Genomic DNA, 19,940 nt, shown 5'->3' with positions numbered 1-19,940 from the left:
TAATCATTTCCTTCTTGTTAGAAGTATAGGCTGTTTCCAATTTTTACTTTAAAGTAAGTACTTCTGGAAGGAACATTTTTGTGTATAAGGCTTTTCATGAATTGCAGAGCATTTCCTTAGGAGACTTTCCAAATAAGTAACATATATGTTATATAATCAGGCTTGTCTCACTAAATGCAGATGGGGCTTGGTGACTTTGCAGGGTGACTGAGGAGACCTCTCTGGGGACTGAAAGAGCTTGATGATCTCTGCAGTTGTGTCTGAGTGGTCCACACCCTTACACCAAACAGCCTCTCCCTCATGCATCCTCAACCTCTGTTGCTTTCCTGGCTCTTTCCCCTGATTGGATTCCCTTCCATCTCATGTGAAGCTGGCTTCCATCCTGACTACATCTCATTGTGCTGTTCTTTCCTCTTTCCTTCACTACCACACTTCTCAAAAGAATCATGCCTCTCTCTGGAGACCCTATCTCTGGAGTTTCCAGGCAAACTCCTCCAGAGTCTTCAAGACCCCACTCAAATGACCCATCTTCTGGGGTGCTCACCAAACTCCCCGAGCTGCTGCCATTCTAGCACCTACTCCTGAAGACTGTTTGATGCCCAGCATTGTTCTGTATATTTTCCTGTCTCCAGGCTGTAGCACTGGGAACAGAACACAGCAGATGCTCCATGAATGCCTCCGAGATTAATGGGGACATCGTGGAGCAGAGCTGAGGGTCAACGCCAACACTTAGGTGCTCATTAAAGGTTCAGATTCTTGCCCTCTTCCCATGCCAGGCAGTCTTGAGTCTTATTCTAGAGCACAGAAATGCCATGCACACTGGAGAGACTGAAACGTGACAGAGTCCCTGTCCTATAGTCCCCATGCCACAAATAGCAGAGCAGACACAACCTACCTCCACTCCTGGGTCACCCTTCTCCCCAGGTTCTCCCTTCTCTCCCTGTGGGCACAAAACAACATGGCGTGGGTGCCAGCAAATTATAACATATGTACATTATAATTTGTAACATAAGCTTAGAACATAATCATGGGCATGACATCCCATCACCTTTGCCATATGCCACATTCTATTGGTGAGAAATAAGTCCCAGGTCCTCCCTGGGACTGGAACAGACACCCTCATATCTGCAACAAAACAGACCAGGACTAGGGGGAGCCTGGGACAGACATCCTCATATCTGCGACATAACAGACCAGGACTAGACGAGGCCGCCTTGGAGGCTGCGGAGTTCATCAGCCAGAAGGACGATGACTGGGACATGTGGCCTGTGATTACTGACTTCCTGAAGCTGAGGTTCTGGCATGTGGGAGGAGAGGCTGAAGTTCTGCATGGATCCTGCAGGGAACTGACCCCTGGGCAGACCTGGGGCTTGTTTCTCACCGATAGAACATGGCATATGGCAAAGGTGATGGGATGTCATGCCCATGATTATGCTATAAGCTTATGTTGCAAATTATAACATACTTACGTTATACAAATGATAACACACACTATGTTAAGTTTGTTACAAGTGAGTATATTACACACACTGCCTGGCTAGCATGCACCCAGAGACTGCGCTGGCTCTGGCTTTGGAGAAACAAGCTGCTATAATGTGACCCTGCTATGGGGAAGGCAGTGTGGCCGGGAACTGTAGGTGGCCTCTAGGAGCTCTGGGACTCAGTCCTGTTATAGAAGGAACAGAATTGTGCCAACAGTGGTGAGCTCGGAAGAGGATCCTGGCTCTAGATGGGAGTGCAGCTGGATGGTACCCTGACTGCAACCTTGTGAGGCCCTGGGCAGAGGATCCCGCAGAGATGTGCCTGGACTCCCAACCTGCAGAAACTGTGACATAACACATGCGTGCCATTTTATGCCCTTGAATGGGTGGGGACTTGTTTTGCAGCTACAGAAAGCAAACATGCTTCTGTAAGCAGAACCAGGGCCATGGGGGGCGGGTGATGAGGGAACTTCCCACTGCACTGGGAGCACGCCCTCTGGCTTGGAGGGGACAAGTCGGGAGGCCCCCAGCCACCTGTCTGTCCCAGATGAGTGGGGCAGCTACAGTCAGTGGCTCTCGAGGGATCCTGCACTGGGTCAGAGGTGGGACTGCCTGACCTCTGAGGCTCTTTCTACTTCTTCTTCTTTTTTCCCTTTTTTTTGGCCTCACTGGTGGCATATGGAAGTTCCCTGGCCAGGGATCGAATCCAAGCTGCAGCTGTGGCAACACCAGATCCTTAATCCACTGTGCCACAGCAGGAACTCCTCTTTCCACTTCTAAGAAGAGAATTTTCAGTCTGAGGTTCTAGCACCTTTGAACTACATTGGCCCTGGAGACAGAGGCCACCATGCTGTGATCCCCTGTTTACAAACTCAATGGCCCCTAAGGGAGTAGCTGCTCATCAAGAGGACCCCTCAGGCCAGACAGGTAGGCTGTGGGTCAGTGCAGCCTTGCTGTTGCACCAGGCACCCGCAAGGCAGGTGACAGCTGTGAGGGGTGCCTTGCTTGCTTGGCCTCGTCTGCAGAGGCCGGCTGATAACCATGATACCCGGCCCCCTCGCCTTACTGTAAATCCTGGGAGCCCAATTGGGCCAGGCAATCCGGTCACTCCTGGTCTCCCTTGCCCTCCTGGTTCTCCTTTCTCCCCAGTTGGGCCGTCTAGACCCTGCAGATGGACAAAGATCTCTGTTAGTCAAGGTTACGGTCATCACTCTGAGGTCAGAGACCAGCTGTGGCATGCATGCGGGGGCCCTCCCTCCAAGGGAAAGCGCCTAGGGTGCTGCCCACTTCACAGATGGAAACCATTAGGCCGGAGAAGGTTCCCCAGTCAAGCCAGTGCCCTGCTGGCTCAGGCTAAGGCTCCTTGTCTGTGCCTCTCCTGGGCACAGGGCTTCTGCATGCTGTCCCAAGAGACTTTTTTTTTTTTTTTTTTTTTTTTTTTGTCTTTTTGCCTTTTCTAGGGACACTCCTGTGGCATATGGATGTTCCCAGGCTAGGGGTCTAATCGAAGCTGTAGCCACCGGCCTATGCCAGAGCCACAGCAACACGGGATCCGAGCCGCGTCTGCGACCTACACCACAGCTCACGGCAACGCCGGCTCCTTAACCCACTGAGCCAGGCCAGGGATCGAACCTGCAACCTCATGGTTCCTAGTCGGATTTGTTAACCACTGTGCCATGACGGGAACTCCCCAAGAGACAGTTTTACATCCATGACTTCATCTCCTTCCCAACCACCCAGTGAGGTATCCAGGGAGAAGATTATCACCCCCATTTTAGAGATAAGGAAACTGAGGCTCTGCCGGGCCCAGGGACCTTCCAGAGGACCCAGACAGGAGATGACAGAATAGGACCCAGATCTCTTGAGGTGGGAAGCTGGCCTTCATAAAGTATGGCCTGAGGGGAGACTGGCTGAGCCCCGTGTCCCCAGCTCCAGGCTCCAGGTTTCCAGGCTGCTGCTGGCACAGCGCACAGCCAGGTCCTGCTTGGAGTGAAGCCTGCTCCAAGGGTGACGTGGCCTTGGCACTCACCGGTGGGCCTGGCTGCCCCGTCTCCCCTTTCTCCCCCTTCTCTCCCGGGCTCCCTGTGTGTCCATCTTCTCCCTTCATTCCTGCAGGCCCAGGCTTTCCTGGGGGGCCTTGGGGGCCAGGAGGGCCCATGTCTCCTGGTTTGCCTCGAGGTCCCTTGAGAAAAGATCAACAGCACGTATTAGATACACTGATAGAGAAACGAGGTGTAAGAACATGAAAGAAGGGGGGGCCCAAGGACTCAGCGCTTTGGTGCTTGATTGGACCCGGCTGAGAGCCTGTCCAAATGCCTCTGGGAATCTGACGGGCCTCGGCCACCAGCCCCAGCCCATCCCAGCCTGGGTCTGCCTGGCTCTCTGGGGCCAGCAGTGGGGCTTCTCCCCCTGGCCCCCTGCCGCCCCTTTCCTTACCCCTCAGCCTGCACCTGGGCTTCCTCCAGAGCCTCACCCTCACCCCTCAGGGCAAAGACTGCCTTCAGAATTTTGTCTGGCAGTGTCCTTACCTTTTCCCCATCATGTCCAGGAGGCCCTGGCAGTCCAATCTCCCCCTGCAGCCAGAACAACCAAAGGTCACTCTCAAAAGACCTTTTTTTTCTTTTTTGCTTTCCAGGGCTGCAACAGCAGCACATGGAGGTTCCCAGGCTCGGGGTTGAATCGGAGCTGCGGCTGCTGGCCTACACCACAGCCACAACAACGCAGGATCCAAGCCGTGTCTGTGACCTACACCACAGCTCATGGCAACGCTGGATCTTTAACCCACTGAGCGAGGCCAGGGATCCAACCTACATCCTCATGGATACTAGTCAGATTTGTTTCCACTGCCCCACAACGGAACTCCTCTAAAGATCTTATTTACACAGCACTTCTGATGCAGAAGGCTTCCTTAGCACTCACAGGGAGGGAAGTACTTTCACTGACTCTGTTTTAGAGGTAAGGACCCCAGGGCAGCATTATGAGCCCAAGGCCAGCACTTAGTGAAGAACGGAGCCAGGCCGGACCTTCCTGCTCCACAGTCCGTGTTTTAGCTACAGCCTTACATGTTGTCTCTGCCACCCCAGGGCCCCGGGGCTCCAGTTCCACACTCCATGGGAGGGGTGTTTGCCTGCCACACTGTTCCCCTCAAACTCAGCCTTCCTGTCCTGGCCCCCCATGGGGAGCTCCCCTCACTTCATATCTTTTTTCTTTTTTTTTGTCTTTTTGTCTTTTTAGGGCCGCACCCGCGGCATATGGAGGTTCCCAGGCTAGGGGTCGAATCAGAGCTGTAGCCACCAGCCTACACCACAGCCACAGCAATGCCAGATCCGAGCCGCATCTGCAACCTACACCACAGCTCATGGCAACGCCAGATCCTTAACCCACTGAGCGAGGCCGGGGATCGAACCTGCAACCTCATGGTTCCTAGTTGGATTCGTTTCCACTGCACCACAACGGGAACTCCTCCCTCACTTCATATCAACCCTAGTTCCTTCTTTATGTCAGGGAGGGAGAGAAAGGAGGTGTGGCCTCTGCTCTGAGGCCAGGTAACCAGCCAGCTGGACCACCAAGGCAAGTCGAGAGGAAAGAGTTGTGAATTCCACCTGCCAGATCAGGGGCTGCTTCAGGCAGGAGGCGGTCTTCATGTAGGGCTAGAAATATGAAGACTTTAAAGATGGGAAAGGACTCCAGGGCAGAGGCCTCATGAACAGAGGACTGAGGGGCAACCGTGCATGGCCTTCTGAGAAAAATCCCAGGGGCGGGAGGCAGAGGATAAAAGGGAGCAAATGCAGGAATCGAGAGGGGGTGAGATGGGGGGCTCAAGCACCACGTGCCCTGATGGTGGGCTGGGTCCCTGCTGTGAGTCTGGCTGGGGCCGGGGCTCATCTAGACCCAGATTCCACCACATCAGAGGGGCTGTGAGTTGGAGGAGCCCAAGACAGACAGCAAGGGTGGGGGGAGTGGGGCGGTGACATGGGGCGCTGGAGAAAATTACAGGCCAGAGTGTGGTGGTGGTACTGGCTCTGGGAAGATGAGAAGGACAAGGATTAGGGACAGTGGTGGGGTCCTGAGCTAAGAAACATATGCAAGGCCTCTGCACGGTTTGCATCCCCCTTGTCAAGACAGTGTTACCTTCTGGCCTGGGATCCCTGGAGCTCCTGGTGGGCCAATCTGCCCGGGAAGGCCAGGGGGCCCCTAGGAAAGAGAAGAAAGATCTGTGGGAGAATTTTCCAATGGAGGACGGGTGGTCTGTCTCCAGACGGGTGTATGCAGAGGCTGGTTTATAAAGATCCGTCATTTCCAAACATTACATCAATGGCAGGAACACTCTCCCCCCCCGCAAAGGAAATAACACAGAGACTCCACAGTGTAAAGCAGATGGGCACTTGAGTGTGTCTGGGTTAAAGTGAAGGGTGGGGAACCTAGACCCACCTATTAGCTTCTCCATCCCCTTCCCTTTACATTCTGGGGGCTCCTTGAGCCCCATGAAGACAAATATGACCTTCCCTGAGAGTGATTTAGAAATATCTCCAGGAAACAACCCAAATGTCCATCAACAGATGAATGTCTGGTACACTCATTCAATGGAATACTACGCAGCAGTGAAAAAAGAACCAAGCTGGAAAGAAAGAAACCCTGACACGTTATACTGAGCAAAAGAAGCCAGGTGCAGATGCCTACAGACTGTGTGATTCCATTCACAGGAAACTCTATAAAAGACAAACCTAATCTACAGTGACAGATGCAGATCAGTGGCGGCCTGGGGCTGGGAGTAGGTGTGGGAATGACTCCTTAGGCAGGTGAAGGAACTCTCTGGAGTGATTGCGGTGGTGGATTAAGGGTATATATAATTATCAAAACTCAGCAAATGCTACACATAAAATGGATACATTTTATTATATATAAATGATAGCACAAGGTTGATTTTTTTTGTCTTTTTAGAGCCACACCTGTGGTATGCAGAGGTTCCCAGGTTAGGGGTTAATGGCTGCTGGCCTACACCACAGTCACAGCAATGCGGGATCCTTAACCTACTGAGCGAGGGCAGGGATCCAACCTGTGTCCTCATGGATCCTAGTCATATTTGTTTCCACTGAGCCACAATGAGGACTTCAAGGTTGATTTTAGGTATTAAAAAAAAAAAGTGCTTCCAGGAAAGTTTTGCTTCCAAGAGTTATTTCAAATAGTATATTTTAATGTTTCCAAATGAAGCTCCTTGATTTCAGAATCACGTGGTTAATACCACTTTCTGGGATTGGAGCATCTATGACTGGTGCCTGATTCTGGGTTTGTGTTGTTCTGCAGCACATGGCCACTAAAAATTATTCAGTGAAAGGAAATGCCACATAATTTGAGAACTTGGTGATCGCCTCTCTCTTCTCTGCCGTGGAAGTTAAACCTGGTGGTAGTCACTTTAGCTTCAAATATTCACTGAGGCTCTGTCAGTGGTAGGCACCTGTATTAAATCTGGGCTTAGAATCCACTGGTTTTCCAGACACAGATAATGAAATTAACTTCTAGGAAAGAAGCAAAAGTGGAGGGTTGCTCCTGAGTTTTCAGAATTATGTACTTTACTAGCTAAATGTTAAGTAAAAGGAGAAACATACAAATTTCCTTCTCTACATCTCTATTTTCTTGACACAGCTGCAAGGAGACCTGGCATTTATCCTGTGATGGGAGTGCACTGTTGAGTTGGTGAAAAGCCACTCTAGACCACAGCCATGACCTTGCTCAGGTGCAGATCCACCCTAACCAGAAGCCCAGTGCCTGCCTTCTGGAGGCGAGACCTCCAGTCTGGGCTTCCAAGCTGCCCTTCCCCAGCCTCCAGCAACCACCCCCCACCCCCCGCCGCCCTCACTACCCAGGACCCAGAAAAGTGAGGAAGAGGGAGACTCACCATCAAGGCCAGTGTCCGGATCTCCTGAAAACCGATACCACGAGATCAGTTGAAGAGCAAATCAAGAGCCGCCCCTTGGGAGCGAGGGTCCCCTTGGCCCAGTCCTGGAACCGTGGCAGGGGGGCCTCTCGAAGGAGTACAGGAGAGGCAGACCCTCTCCGGAGGCTCTGTGCCTCCCAGCCTCACTCCACCCTTACCTCTGCCAGCAGTTTGTCGTCACTGGACAGAGGACGCCCCACATGCACAAATGTTGCTCTGAGGCTGTCCTACAAGGGGTTTGCATACGCCCTGAAAAGGACCGCAAACTTCTACTTTACTGGAAAGGGAGGGAAGCAACCCCTATTCTTTCTTTCTTTTTTTTTTTTGTTTTTTTTTTTTGCCTTTTCTAGGGCCATTCCTGCAGCATATGGAGGTTCCCAGGCTAGGGGTCGAATCGGAGCTGTTGCCATCAGCCTACGCCACAGCCACAGGAATGCCAGATCCAAGCTGCATCTGCAACCTACACCACAGCTCATGGCAACGCCGGATCCTTAACCCACTGAGCGAGGCCAGGGATCGAACCCGCAACCACTGAGCCATGATGGGAACTCCCCCATTCTTTCTAATCTCTGACTGGGACTCTCCCTTGCTCTTCCCTCTTCTCCTAGAACCCAGATTTAAGGCTCCGATGTACCTCCCTTTAAACAAACAGTCATGGTACAGCAAAACATGGAGTCGCTTGAAAAATAAATTAAAGGGACAACTGTGGCATTAAAAACCTAATTGTACATTTTGCAAATGGATTGACATAGGTAAAAGTGTCTTTTAAAAGAGCGGTTCTCAAACTGGGGTGATTTTGCCCCCCTGGGGACATGTGGCAATGTGTGGAGACATATTTTGGTTGTCATGGCTGGGGGGTGGGTGGCATCGATTGGCATCTCCTGGGTGGAGACCAGGTATGCTGCTACACACCCTCCAGCACACAGCACAGCTTTCCTCTACAACCCTGCAGGCAAGATGACTGAGCCCCAAATGTCAAGGGTGCCCCGCTTTTAACGGTGAGTACCACGTGAACTTGAAGTATGAGGATACTGACACAGAGGCAGATGGGTCCCAGGAAGACAGATTCTACTGTGTGAAAGGGGAGAGCGTGTGCTGGAGAAATGGGGCCGCAGAATCCCAGATGCGCCACACCCCACAGAGGCCAGGATGCTCCAGTTATGGCCCTTGGTGATCCAGAGCCAGGAAACCAGGCCTGCCGGGTCCAGACTGAAAGATGGGCCACCCAGATTCTGAAGGAGGGAGCCATGTGCCTGGGGGCTGCATGGAGGAGGCTAAGGGAAGGAAGGCAAGGGAGCAATTGTCCTGGGGGCTCTGCCCGGCAGCCTGGCCTGGGGATATTGGACAGCGCAGCCCCTTCCTCAGGCCCTGGAGCAGAGCCCCGAGGCCCTGCGTACCTCCGGGTCTCTGGCCCCTGGACGGTCCCCACTCACCTGGAGAGCCTCACTGATGTTCCCGTTGTAGTCCACCAGCTCTCCTTTCCCTGGTTCACCCTTGGAGCCCTACGAGACAAAGGAGATCTCCGCCCAGGGCCTGGACCAGCGGGGACCTGGGGACAACTACCTCCTGCTCTCCACCAAATGGGCCCATAGCTGACACTGGCTGCGCAGGTGGATCCAGAGAAGCTTTGGGGATTGGGGGGCAGGGGCTCTAACAGCAGGCTCCAAACACTCTCAGAGGATGCTTGGGGCAGGGGGGTGGGGGTGCAGATGTCCAAAACCAATAGACAAGACTCCATGTGAGAGTCCCGAACTGGGCATAACTGGGGGACACCGAGTCCAGTCGTGGCTGCAATATCAGACCTCCCGCCTGGGGCCAGAGCACTCCCCTCCCCACCACCGCCAAGGCTCCAGGGACAAGCCACTCCACACTGTGACCCCAGGGAGGTGAGTTGCGTGCTGGGACTCCCCGTAAGAGATGCGCATACCTTGGGGCCAGCAGGTCCCTGTTCTCCAGCTGCTCCAGGCTCCCCCTGTGGCACGGCAAAATCGGAGTGAGATGGGCAGAAAGCCAGGTACAGAGAATCTGACATCCCCAGATGTGCCATGCATTAGGGGCCCTCCAGGGGCCAGGAGGTTCAGCTCAGCCCAGGCCAGGAGGGAGCAGAGCTCCCTGTGTGTTCCATGCAGGCTCCCCGCTCGGGTCCCCACTCCCCCTCCCTCCAGTCTCCCTCCAGCTTTGCACTTGATATTCTTTCGGCCCTGCATTAGTTTTTGGTGACTCCACCCATCTGACCACCTCTCCCCAGTCCCCTAAGTCAGCTGCCTCCTCAGGAGCAGGGACCACACCCTTGGCTCCTCTTTATTTCCACGCTGCTCTAGGAACAAGGGCTCAGAAACTTTTTGCCAGTTGCCTGGGTGGTTGATAATTGCCACAGAGAGCCCAGACGCTTCCTGCAGGGACCTCTGTGCTGGTGAAAGACCCGAATGTGGCAGGAAACATGGGGGCCAGGGTGAGGCAGGAAACATGGGGGCCAGGGTAAGGCGTTAGGAACACCCAGCCTCCTGGAGCGGGGTCGGGGGTGGGGGTGGGATGGGGGATTTGTTCCTATTGGAAACAGGACTGAATTATGGGGAGTAAATGAAACAGTAATATAAATTGCAAAAAGCAAACCATAGTCGCAATTGTTCTGGGATAACAGGAAGACTGAGCACAATTTAAAAAATCAAATAGGAAGTAAAATTAGAGGGAAAACAAACCCTTTAATATAACCCAACTCCTGCTGACTGTGCCCTTGGCCAGCGCACGGGGTCCAGGTCCCCTGCCCTCCACCTCCCGGCATCCACAGCCTCCCAGTCACAGGGCACCTGTGGAGGACACAGCAGCACCAGGCTGACTAGTCCACAGGGAGTAGCTGGGGGAAGCGGAACCCCGCCTTTACCAGAAGCTTGGAAGCTGAAGGGAGCAGGGCTCCGGGTTACTCCCCAGCCCAGCGCCCTATCCTGGGCCTGTCTTTGCAAGGCTGCGTCCCAGTGGCAGTTCTCCTAAGCCCGAGGCGACCAGCAGGCAGGAGGCCGGCCCATCAACCCTGTGCCCTGGGGGCCCAGCCGCAGGCATGGCCAAGGCTCACTAGCTCTCTGAGCTGAGGCTTGAACTCCCAAGCTGACCTTCATCCCATAGCTCTCAGATCTGGGGGCCTCTGTACCTTGTCTCCTTGTCGTCCTGGGGGGCCAGCCTGGCCATCAGCTCCAGCGTCCCCCTGGACAAGAGAAGAGAGACAGATGAAGACATGCAGGGCAGCTGGACAGCTGCTTAAAGGGGCAAAGATGGTCTGGCTGTTGATGTGTTACTGCCTTTGGGCTTCTCTCTCATTCTCCAGGGGCTTCCACTAACCCACTGAAGCCCACTGCCTGACTCCTCTCCACCCCTAGGCCTAGTCTGGGTCTCACCTCCTCCTAGCAGCCCTCCCCGTCTGTTCCCTTCCACCTCTGAGCGCTGCACTGCTAGGCCCGCCTCAGTCTCGGTTAACACACGCATGCCCAGTTCTGCGAGACCCCCAAGTGGGGGCTGCCATCAGTTCCTGGCTGCAGGAAGCCGGTCATCTGGTGCCTGGGACACTTACACACCTCACCAGGTCCTTCCTGGGAGACAGAGGGGAGCGTAAAGACCCCGGGCACTTGGGGAGGGTGCCCTGGGAGGCTGAGATGGGAGGAGCAGGGAGAGGCAGGAGGGGTTCCACTCCAAAAATTTCACTTATTCAGCATTTTGCTTGGTCCTGGAAAGAGGACATGAGTCTGGGGACAGTCTTCTAGTTTTCTCTCCCTTTTGTCCCAGGAGGCAGGGGCATCAGTGACCAGGTTTCCCCAACCCCAAATTAAGACCCGAGATGTGCCTGGTATCCAGGCCCTGTGGGGTCAGGGACGACTCAGCAAGGCGGTGGCCCAGAGCCCAGGTGGCAGGGCTGAGCCCTATTCCTGCCATAGTCACACAGGCACATGGGGCTGAGTCTGGGACGCTTTCTGCCACTTCATTTGTCTGTGGGGTTCCTTGTGGCTCCCTACACCATATTTCTGTGAATTGTGGGTTTGCGTCTCCTGCTGGATGGCGGGCAAGCCGGGGGCAGGTTCTCCACAGCCTCATCGCCCACAGCAGGCCCATGATAAATGTCAGCTGAATGAATGAGGGCATGGCCTCAGATCACACAGAGTAATGAATCCTTTCCTTATGCTAAGAAAGAGACATCGTCCCTCTTTATTTCCTTGTGCTGCTAAAATAAACCAAGCAATGCAGGAGGCGTCTGCTTTGGAGAAAAATCTTACCACTGCAGCTTCTGTCCCACGCAAGGAAAATGTGGGTGGCCCCCTTTGCAGCTGCCCCACTGCTGCCACCCTGCCTCCCACCAGTGCGCCATACCAGGTGGGCCCAGCTCATGTCTGACCGGCATGGGTTCAGAGCCCAGGCTAGGGGCCCTTCCTGTTGTGTTAAGGCTTTGCAGGTATTGGTTCCTGACACAGTTACATCTTAGCCATTTGAATCAATGGGACCATCCACCTGCCCCAGAGAAGACATGTCTCCTGGATGGTCAGAGACTCTCAGTTTGGAAGCAGAAGCTGGGTCCAAGTGACCTTTCTAGAATCCACTGGGAAAACCACACAACTAGAGCAGGAGAGAAGCCGAGGGGTCCAGGACACAGGGTCCTCCAAATGCGCTAAGGATAAAGGCACCAGGCAAACACTTGCCCGGAGCACTGACCCCAGGGAAAGCCTCACCTTTGGCCCCGGGGGCCCCGGGAGCCCTGGGGGACCGGGCTCCCCTCTGCTTCCTCCAATGGAGTTGCCGGCATCACCTTTTTCTCCCTGGGGGTGGAAGGTAGAGAAACCATCACTGATCCTGGAGGGAGGTGGTCCATCCTCGTGGTTTCTCCCCCAACGGTGCAAAGGAGTGAAGGCAACAGACGGCTCCTTCCGTCTGCGCTGAATGTTGGGGGGACATTTAGGGACTGTGGGCTCCAGGATGGCTGGGGACCAGAGGCCTTCAGAAGCCTGGCCCTGGGACTGAAGGAGGGAATGGAGCTGGTTCCTGAAGGGGGAACAGATATAGAGCTAGAACCAGACACCCATTAGGACCGGGAGCGAGAGCAGTGTTTCTCAAAGTGTGTTCCATGGAACACTCCTTCGGCTGGTTGGAAGTGTTCAAAGTGTGCGAAAGGGGTTTGGTGGCCAAACAGCGTTAGGGAAGGGGGAGGGAAGTGAAGCTTCACCGCCTCCCTCACCTTGGGGCCCCAGGCGCTTCTTAGGCAGGCCCAGGTGCCCAGGACTCCCTGAGGGGCCTGTCTCATACAGCTCTCCCCAAATGTACTGGACCTCAGGTCGTCTTCTTTCTCTCAATGGAATATCTTTTTTTTTTCTTTTGCTTTTTTAGGGCTGAACCCAGGGCATGTGGAAGTTCCCAGGCCAGGCGTCGAATGGGAGCTGCAGCTGCCAGCATATGCCATAGCCACAGCAACGCAGGATCTGAAGCGTGGCCTACACCACAGCTACGACATACGCCACAGCTGAAGGCAATGCTGGACCCACTGAATGAGGCCAGGGATCGAACCCACATCCTCATGGATACTAACTGGATTCGTTTCCGCCACACCATAATGGGAACTCCTTTTAATGGAGCTCATGTATAGGGACACACTTTCAGAGCTGGTGCAAAGAAATCAGTTCAGGGCGGAGCTACAGAATTCTTTGAATTTGGTTTTTTTTTTTTTTTTTTTTTTTTTTTGCCAATTAGGGCCTCCCGTGTTGTACCCCATGCCAACCACCCCTGACACAGAATCTGGCTGTGTCCTAGCTGCTTTCCCCCAACCTGGGACGGAGACTGCTAAAGCTGGGGGCTGTGTGGATGGGCAGGGCTGGGACGTGGGTGGTGACGGACCTTGGGGCTTTTACCACCGCTCAGAGCTGGTCAATACCCACCTTCTGCCCCAGGAGGCCGAGTAGCCCGGGGGAACCCACAGCCCCCTTCTCACCCTGCGGAAGAAATGCAAACCAGGTCGGGTTAGGAAGTGTTTCTCAAATAGGTCGGCGAGGGACCAGCCCTCAAGCGACCGGCCTTGGCTTTCCTCTCTCCTGCCCCCCGCCCCCGAATGGGCTGTTCTCTGAAGGACTCCACTTCCTGCTGGACCCCACTGGGGACCTCGTTCCTTCCTTGGGACTCTGCACACTGGTATCATTGTCCTTCTGGCCGCATGTCAGGGGGGCTCTCATGCGGTGAGAGGGGCCAAGAACATTTAGTCTCTTTGGGGGTCTCCTAGGGAGAGTCAACCTGTTCAGAGTGCCAGTATTTTTGGAGTTCCCATTGTGGTTCAGTGGGTTAAGAACCTGACTAGTATCCATGAGGATGTGGGTTCGATTCCTGGCCTCGCTCAGTGGGTTAAGGATCCAGCATTGCTGTAGCCATGGCACAGGCCAACAGCTGCAGCTCCTATTTGACCCCTAGCTTGGGAACTTCCCTATGCCATGGTGTGGCCCTAAATTAAAAAAAGAAAGAATGCCAATATTTGGAAAAAGCTTCTTCTTTTTTTTTTTTTTTAACAGATCTGCTCTTTATGCATGTTTGTAATGTCTAGCAATTAGAGGTTCGTGATTACTGGGGAGAGCTTCTGCCCACCTCCTCCTTACCTCTAGGGAGGACAAAAACCATCCAACCAGAACGTCTCCTTTAGAGAAACAGTTGGAGAAGTTTGTCTCCTATTAGGGGCTGAATTGTGTCTCAGAAAGATCCCGATGTTGAAATCCTAACTCCAAGTACCCCAGAATGTGATTGTATTGGGAACGTGGGCCTCTGGGGTTGTAATTAGCTCAGTTCTGAGGTCATACTGGAGCAGGTGGGCCCCTAATCCAGTGAGATTGGTGTCCTTATAAAAAGGGGAGTTTGGGACACAGACATGCATAGGATGAGGCACATGAGGATGGAGGCAGGGACTGGGTGATGCTTCTACAAGACATGGAAAGCCAAGGACGCCAGCAAATGACCAGAAACCAGGAGACAGGCAGGGTACGGATGGTCCTTCACAGCCTGCAGACACCTTGACACCAGACTCCTGGTATCAAGGTACCCTGTGGACACCTCAATCTCAGACTCCTGGCCTCAGAACTGTGGGATGATAAATTTCTGTTGTTCAAGCCACACGATTTGTGGTCTGCTGATAGGTCAGCCCTTGCAAATGACTGCCCTCCCTAACCAGCTTCTTGTATTACTGAAGGGCGTGTTTTCTCTTCCATGGCAGGAACCCCAGAACCCTGCGCTCACGGCACAGATAAAGGGGCTCTGTGACGGGGGATGGCCCCTCACTGCATCAGTGGCAGAGCCAGATCCGGCACCCCCATTCTCCTGATGTGCCACAAAGACTTCACTTTGGGAGTTCCCGTTGTGGCTCAGTGGTAATGAACCCAACTAATATCCATGAGGATGCAGATTCAATCCCTGGCCTCACTCAGTGGGTTAAGGATCCGGTGTTGCCGTGAACTGTGGTGTAAGTCACAGACGTGGTTTGGATCCCACGTTGCTGTGGCTGTGGTGTAGGCCGGCGGCTGCAGCTCCAATTTGACCTCTAACCTGGAAACTTCCATATGCCATGGGGAGGAAGAGGAAGAGGAGGAGGAGGAGGAGGAGGAGGGGGAGGGGGAGGGGGAGGGGGAGGGGGAGGAGGAGGAGGAGGAGGAGGAGGAGGAGGAAGAGGAGGAGGAGGAGGAGGAGGAGAAGAAGAAGAAGAAGAAGAAGAAGAAGAAAGACTTCACGGAGTTTCCATTGAGGCGCAGTGGAAATGAATCTGACGAGTATCCACTAATATCCACGAGGATTTGGGTTCGATCCCCGGCCCTTGCTCAGTAGGTTAGGGATCCAGCATTGCTGTGAGCTGTGGTATAGGTCACAGACACCGCTCGGATCCCTCATTGCTGTGGCTGTGGTGTAGGCCTGCAGCTGTAGCTCTGATCTGAGCCCTAGCTTGCAACTGGGAACCTCCATATGCCAAGGGTGTGGCCCTAAAAGAAAAAACCCCAAAAACCCCCCTTAACTTTGATTCACAAAGTATCCAGTATCAGGAGGCCCCCCTAAGAGCACTGTGCCACGTCACCAGGAGAGGCTCTATTCTCCATAGCTTGATGGCAGGTGGTTCTCATGTGTCATTATATAAACAGAGGGCCCTGGGGTCATAACTTGCTCAGATGTCTCAATGAATTTTTTAGCTAGAGCCACGAAGGATGCCACACCACATCTTTGGGGGTCATCCCCTTGACATCTGTCCTTGGTAGGAGGTGGATGACAAAAATGGCCTGAAGCTGGTCAAGGGTTGGGAGAAGGGCCAGATAAGGGCCCAGGTGATGAGGCGGGTATGAATTCTGAGGCCCCTGCTGGCCCTTCTTTGCCTGGGCTGTGCCTAGGCCTTCAGCCAGGTCTGAGCGGAAGGGTGTGGTGCTGCCCCAGAGAAGCCTGGCTGGGGGCGGGGGAAAGAGGGCCTTCCTTCCTTCCTTCCACTGGGCTTTCTTCCTGGGTGCCCAATGGCTTTCAGGGAGAAAGGGTGTCCTCTCAAGTGAATTTCTGAAGCTTTGTCAGGCCATCCCACCACTCCTCTTGTTCTGGGGACACATGCACCCACAGCACACTGCAAGCGGCACACCAGCCATGGGGGTGGGGGCACGGGGAGTGGGGGACCAGCGGAGGCTGGGATGAAGGGAGCACACACTCAAGGACACAATATCCTACCCTCTGCCCCCTCTTTCCCGGCAAACCTGGGGGCCCCGGCTTCCCTGTTGCTCCTGGGTCTCCCTTTGAGGTAAGAAGAGAAAGTCACTGCTAAGAGGATGGGGTGGGGTGGGGAGAGAGGCAAGAGGGACAGTCATCACAGACCAGCATTTCTGGACACTGGTCCTAGAAGAAGGCTTCTCTTAAAAAAGAATACCCTGTCAAAAAGTTGGAAAATGCTGCTCAAGATACTACTTTTTAAGGAGGGGTTCCCGTCATGGCTCAGTGGTTAATGAATCTGACTAGCATCCATGAGGAGGTGGGTTTGATCCCTGGCCTTGCTCAGTGGGTTAAGGATCCAGCATTGCCATGAGCTATGGTGTAGGTCGCAGACTAGGCTTGGATCTGGCGTTGCTGTGGCTGTGGCGTAGGCTGGCAGCTACAGCTCTGATTTGACTCCTGGCCTGGGAACCTCCCTATGCTGTGGATGTGGCCCCAAAAGACAAAAAAACAAAAAAACAAAAAAAAAAAAGAGAAAAAAGAAAATAAAAGATACCACTTTTTAAGGGTTTCCCAATGTAGAGTTAGCATAATAAAGGCTCTGAGAAGGCCTGCAGTAGAGAAACCTGTGTAAGAGTTTTAACCCTGTATTTCTCAACCATATTTGACCATGGAAACTTTTTCTCATGTTACATCTCTTATTGTCTTAAACAAGAGACGGAGCTCTGCAGGTGCAGGGCTCAGCAGTCACTGCCCGCTGGAACTGGCGCGAACACCAACTGGACAGCTGTCCAGCCAGGATCCAGGGACGGGGAGGCATCTGCAGAGCACTCCTGACAAGCGAGCCCTCTCGGGTGGGCTCCCCTCTGCTCAGTCAGGTCCCCAGCCGCAGACCAGCCTCAGCCCAGCCTCAGCCCAAGAGCAAAACAACAGCAGCAGCCCCTCCCACCTCCACCCATGCCTGATGCTCCGTGCAGCCCATAACATGTCCTCCATATCAGTACCTTGGCTCCTGGGGTCCCTGGCTCACCCTGTGGAGGGGAAAAAAGAAGATTAAGGTAAAGAAACAAGAGATCAAGGGAGTTCCCACTATGGCTCAGTGGGTTAAGGACCTGACATTGTCTCCGTGAGGATTTAGGTTCAATCCCTGGCCTTGCTCAGTGAGTTAAGGATCCCACCCAGATGCGGCTCAGATCCAGTATTGCCATGGCTGTGGCGTAGGCCACAGCTGCAGTTCCCAGTCCTGATTCCATCCCTGGCCTGGGAACTTCCATACGCTGCAGGTGCCGGCGCAAAAAGAAAAAGAAAGGGAAAGGAATGAGCGAGCGAGAGTGAGTGAGCCCAGGAGCAGAGGCACCCTGGGGACAGATGCAGCATCTGGCCAGCCCAGGGCTCTTCTCTGCCTAGGACTCGGGCCCCTCCTGGACTGTTTCTTATTCTTCCCCCACGCGAGAGGGTGGCAGGTGTGAGGTGGCCCAGGGGCAGGGAGAGAAAGGAAGGAGAAAACATTTGTTCGGGACACGGTCTCCCTGTAAGGGACCTGCCGGAGCGCCACACTGAGCATTTGAACTTTGGGGTGTCCCCGCCCATCTGCACACAGCGACTGAATTCTGGAGTGTAAAGGCTTTCCTTTTGCTGGGTTCCTTGCACACGGGCAGGCTGGTGAGCCCTTTAGTTGAGGCTGGGAAACATTTGCTACTTACAAGGCTGAAACATCTGTTGTTCGAGTTGTGCATTGAGGTTACTTTAAGAGAAACGTTTCTGAACCCTGCCTGCCCTGCCCTTGGTCCAGCGGCTACTCGCTGAGTCCCTGAGACCCCAACCTCTCCCCTCTCCATCCCTCCCATCCTGTCCCTCAGGTGCTGAGTTATGGGTCCACCGACCTTCATCCCAGCCACAGTGACTCCAGAAGCCCCCTGGCAGAAAGAAGAAAAGGCGCGAGGCTTTCTCAATGGGGAGAAGCAGGGAGGAGGTGGCCAGCATCCCAGCCTCGTCTTGGGGAGATGCGAGATGTGAAGGTTTCTGCCTGCCACCCAGGCCCAGAGGGCAGGGGCTGCTGAGCTTGGAGGAGAGTGGGGCCGAAGAAGAGGCTGTGCAGTTCGGCTGGGCTCCCAGGCTTCCCACCCGCCTGCTTGGCCCCTCCCTCCCAGGGGACTCAGGGGGCGCCATGGCAGGGGTGTCCCTGGGTGGAACGGTGGGGAGGGCTCCTTGGGATGGGAAAGGAGGAGATGGAGGGAAGGGGGCAGAGGAGAGAGCCATGGGGAAGGGGAGACTAGCAGAGGGCTGTTTCACCAGGTATGGTCAACCCCCTGTCTGCACGTGGGACTCTCCTCAAGGGCTCTCTCTGGCCCTAAGCCCGGGTGGCCTGGGGGATGGCTGGGAGTGACCCCCATTTCCCCATCAGCCCAAGACCACTGGCTTTGAGGTAACAGGCTGCCAAGCATAGCATTTAGTAAATCCCAAAGGAAGGTGATTTTTAGGGAGTCCTGACTCTCAAGTGGGTCTCAGGACCATAGCCAGAGCTGGAGGGACCTGAGAGGCTTTTTAGGACCCACAGATGCCTAGGAGGAAGCCTCACTTTGTGCAATGGCCAGCGATGGCTCATGAATAGGAGCGCCCCTGCCTATAAGGACAGCCAGGCAAGGACAGCAAGGGGAGGGCGCCAGGGAAGGGGGATGTCTCTGTCTTTTTTTTCTCTTTTGTCTTTTTAGGGCCACACCCACGGCTTATGGAAGTTCCCAGGCTAGGGGTCGAATCAGAGCTGTCAGAGCTGTCGCCGCCGCTGGCCTACACCACAGCCACAGCAACGTGGGGCCACAGCTCACGGCAAGGCCAGATCCTTAACCCACTGAGCGAGGCCAGGGCTTGAACCTGTGTCCTCATGGATACTATCAGATTCATTTCCACTGAGCCACGGGAGCTCCCGCCTCTGTCTTTACAGATCTTTACAGCGGGAGGGGATGTGGGGAGGAGGAGGTGCTGGGAAAGAGGGCTGGGGCAGGGGAGCCCCTGGGGTGTGGCGTACCTTGGCTCCTTGTTTGCCTGGCATCCCCGGCATGCCCCGCTCTCCCTGAGGGAAGAAGCAAGAGGAGAGATGAGAAGACGACTAGACCCAGGGCCCAAGGCTTCTGCAAGGACGGCAGCGAGAGTGGGTGCTCTGGAATCTTGCGATGACTGTTCAGCCCATGATGGGCTTTGAGGACCGGCCATCGCTGGCAGCCACCGTGGGCCATACCCCTCGGCCATGTGAACCAGCACAAGGGCCCGAGTCACAGATCGCTGGGTGGGGAAGGGTCCCAGAGAGAGGCCACCAGTGGAGCCTGAGGCCGGGGAGGGGGAGGGAGACTTGCTCAAGCTTCGCCACCAGGCCAGGGCCCAAGGGAGGTCCCACTGTCCCCTTACCTCCTGCACAGCCGCCCTCCCTTCTTGCTAGGGCTTCTGCCCTGCTTTTACTGCAGCAAGTTCACGTGGATGGTGCTGCTGGCTGAGCCCGACTGGGCTCTGGCCTCTCCTCTCCATCTGGGGTCCTTTTCCTCCCAGGTCCCTTGGGTCTAACTCTTCCAAAGGACATGTGGGCATCGCCTGACATTCCATGGCAGAGGGTCCTCTGTGCTTTGGGTGATGGGGGGACTGTGGAGGGAGGCAGGGTGCTACCATCCCCCACCCCAAGCCCACCCGTTTCTCTGCACCACATTCTTGACCCTGCCCATCCAGAGGCACCAGCTCGCTTGTCCAGGATATCACGCCTGGGGTTTGCTCTCCTATGTCGGCAGTAACCTTTTCCTGTAACCTCTAGTTCCCAGTGAAAATGCTGAATGAATCTCAGGGGAGGAGTGAGCTCAGGAAGG

At 54.5% G+C, this 19,940-nt stretch overlaps 1 protein-coding gene across 14 annotated transcripts in view; it reads right to left on the bottom strand.

The window, feature by feature from the left end:
• The window catches only part of COL13A1 (collagen type XIII alpha 1 chain), a 166,314-nt gene that overhangs the window by 26,235 nt on the left and 120,139 nt on the right, over positions 1 to 19,940 (bottom strand). For 6 of the 14 annotated variants that reach the window (XM_013990416.2, XM_013990414.2, XM_013990417.2 and 3 more), the window contains 14 exons: positions 19,118 to 19,162; positions 17,097 to 17,123; positions 16,114 to 16,176; positions 13,323 to 13,376; positions 12,126 to 12,212; positions 10,562 to 10,615; positions 9,344 to 9,388; positions 8,850 to 8,918; positions 7,378 to 7,401; positions 5,613 to 5,675; positions 4,010 to 4,054; positions 3,511 to 3,663; positions 2,548 to 2,646; positions 896 to 940 (listed from right to left, as the gene is read on the bottom strand). In XM_013990416.2, coding sequence (XP_013845870.2) covers positions 896 to 940; positions 2,548 to 2,646; positions 3,511 to 3,663; positions 4,010 to 4,054; positions 5,613 to 5,675; positions 7,378 to 7,401; positions 8,850 to 8,918; positions 9,344 to 9,388; positions 10,562 to 10,615; positions 12,126 to 12,212; positions 13,323 to 13,376; positions 16,114 to 16,176; positions 17,097 to 17,123; positions 19,118 to 19,162 — 873 coding nt within the window. The remainder of the gene's footprint in view (positions 1 to 895; positions 941 to 2,547; positions 2,647 to 3,510; positions 3,664 to 4,009; positions 4,055 to 5,612; positions 5,676 to 7,377; positions 7,402 to 8,849; positions 8,919 to 9,343; positions 9,389 to 10,561; positions 10,616 to 12,125; positions 12,213 to 13,322; positions 13,377 to 16,113; positions 16,177 to 17,096; positions 17,124 to 19,117; positions 19,163 to 19,940) is intronic. The other 8 variants (XM_013990421.2, XM_021072422.1, XM_013990425.2 and 5 more) reach the window with 6 other exon arrangements.

Source organism: Sus scrofa, chromosome 14, assembly GCF_000003025.6.
Source record: "Sus scrofa isolate TJ Tabasco breed Duroc chromosome 14, Sscrofa11.1, whole genome shotgun sequence".
Lineage (NCBI taxonomy): Eukaryota > Metazoa > Chordata > Mammalia > Artiodactyla > Suidae > Sus > Sus scrofa.
The sequence above is the reverse complement of the archived record's forward strand: the minus strand, read 5'-3'. Positions and strand labels throughout refer to the sequence as shown.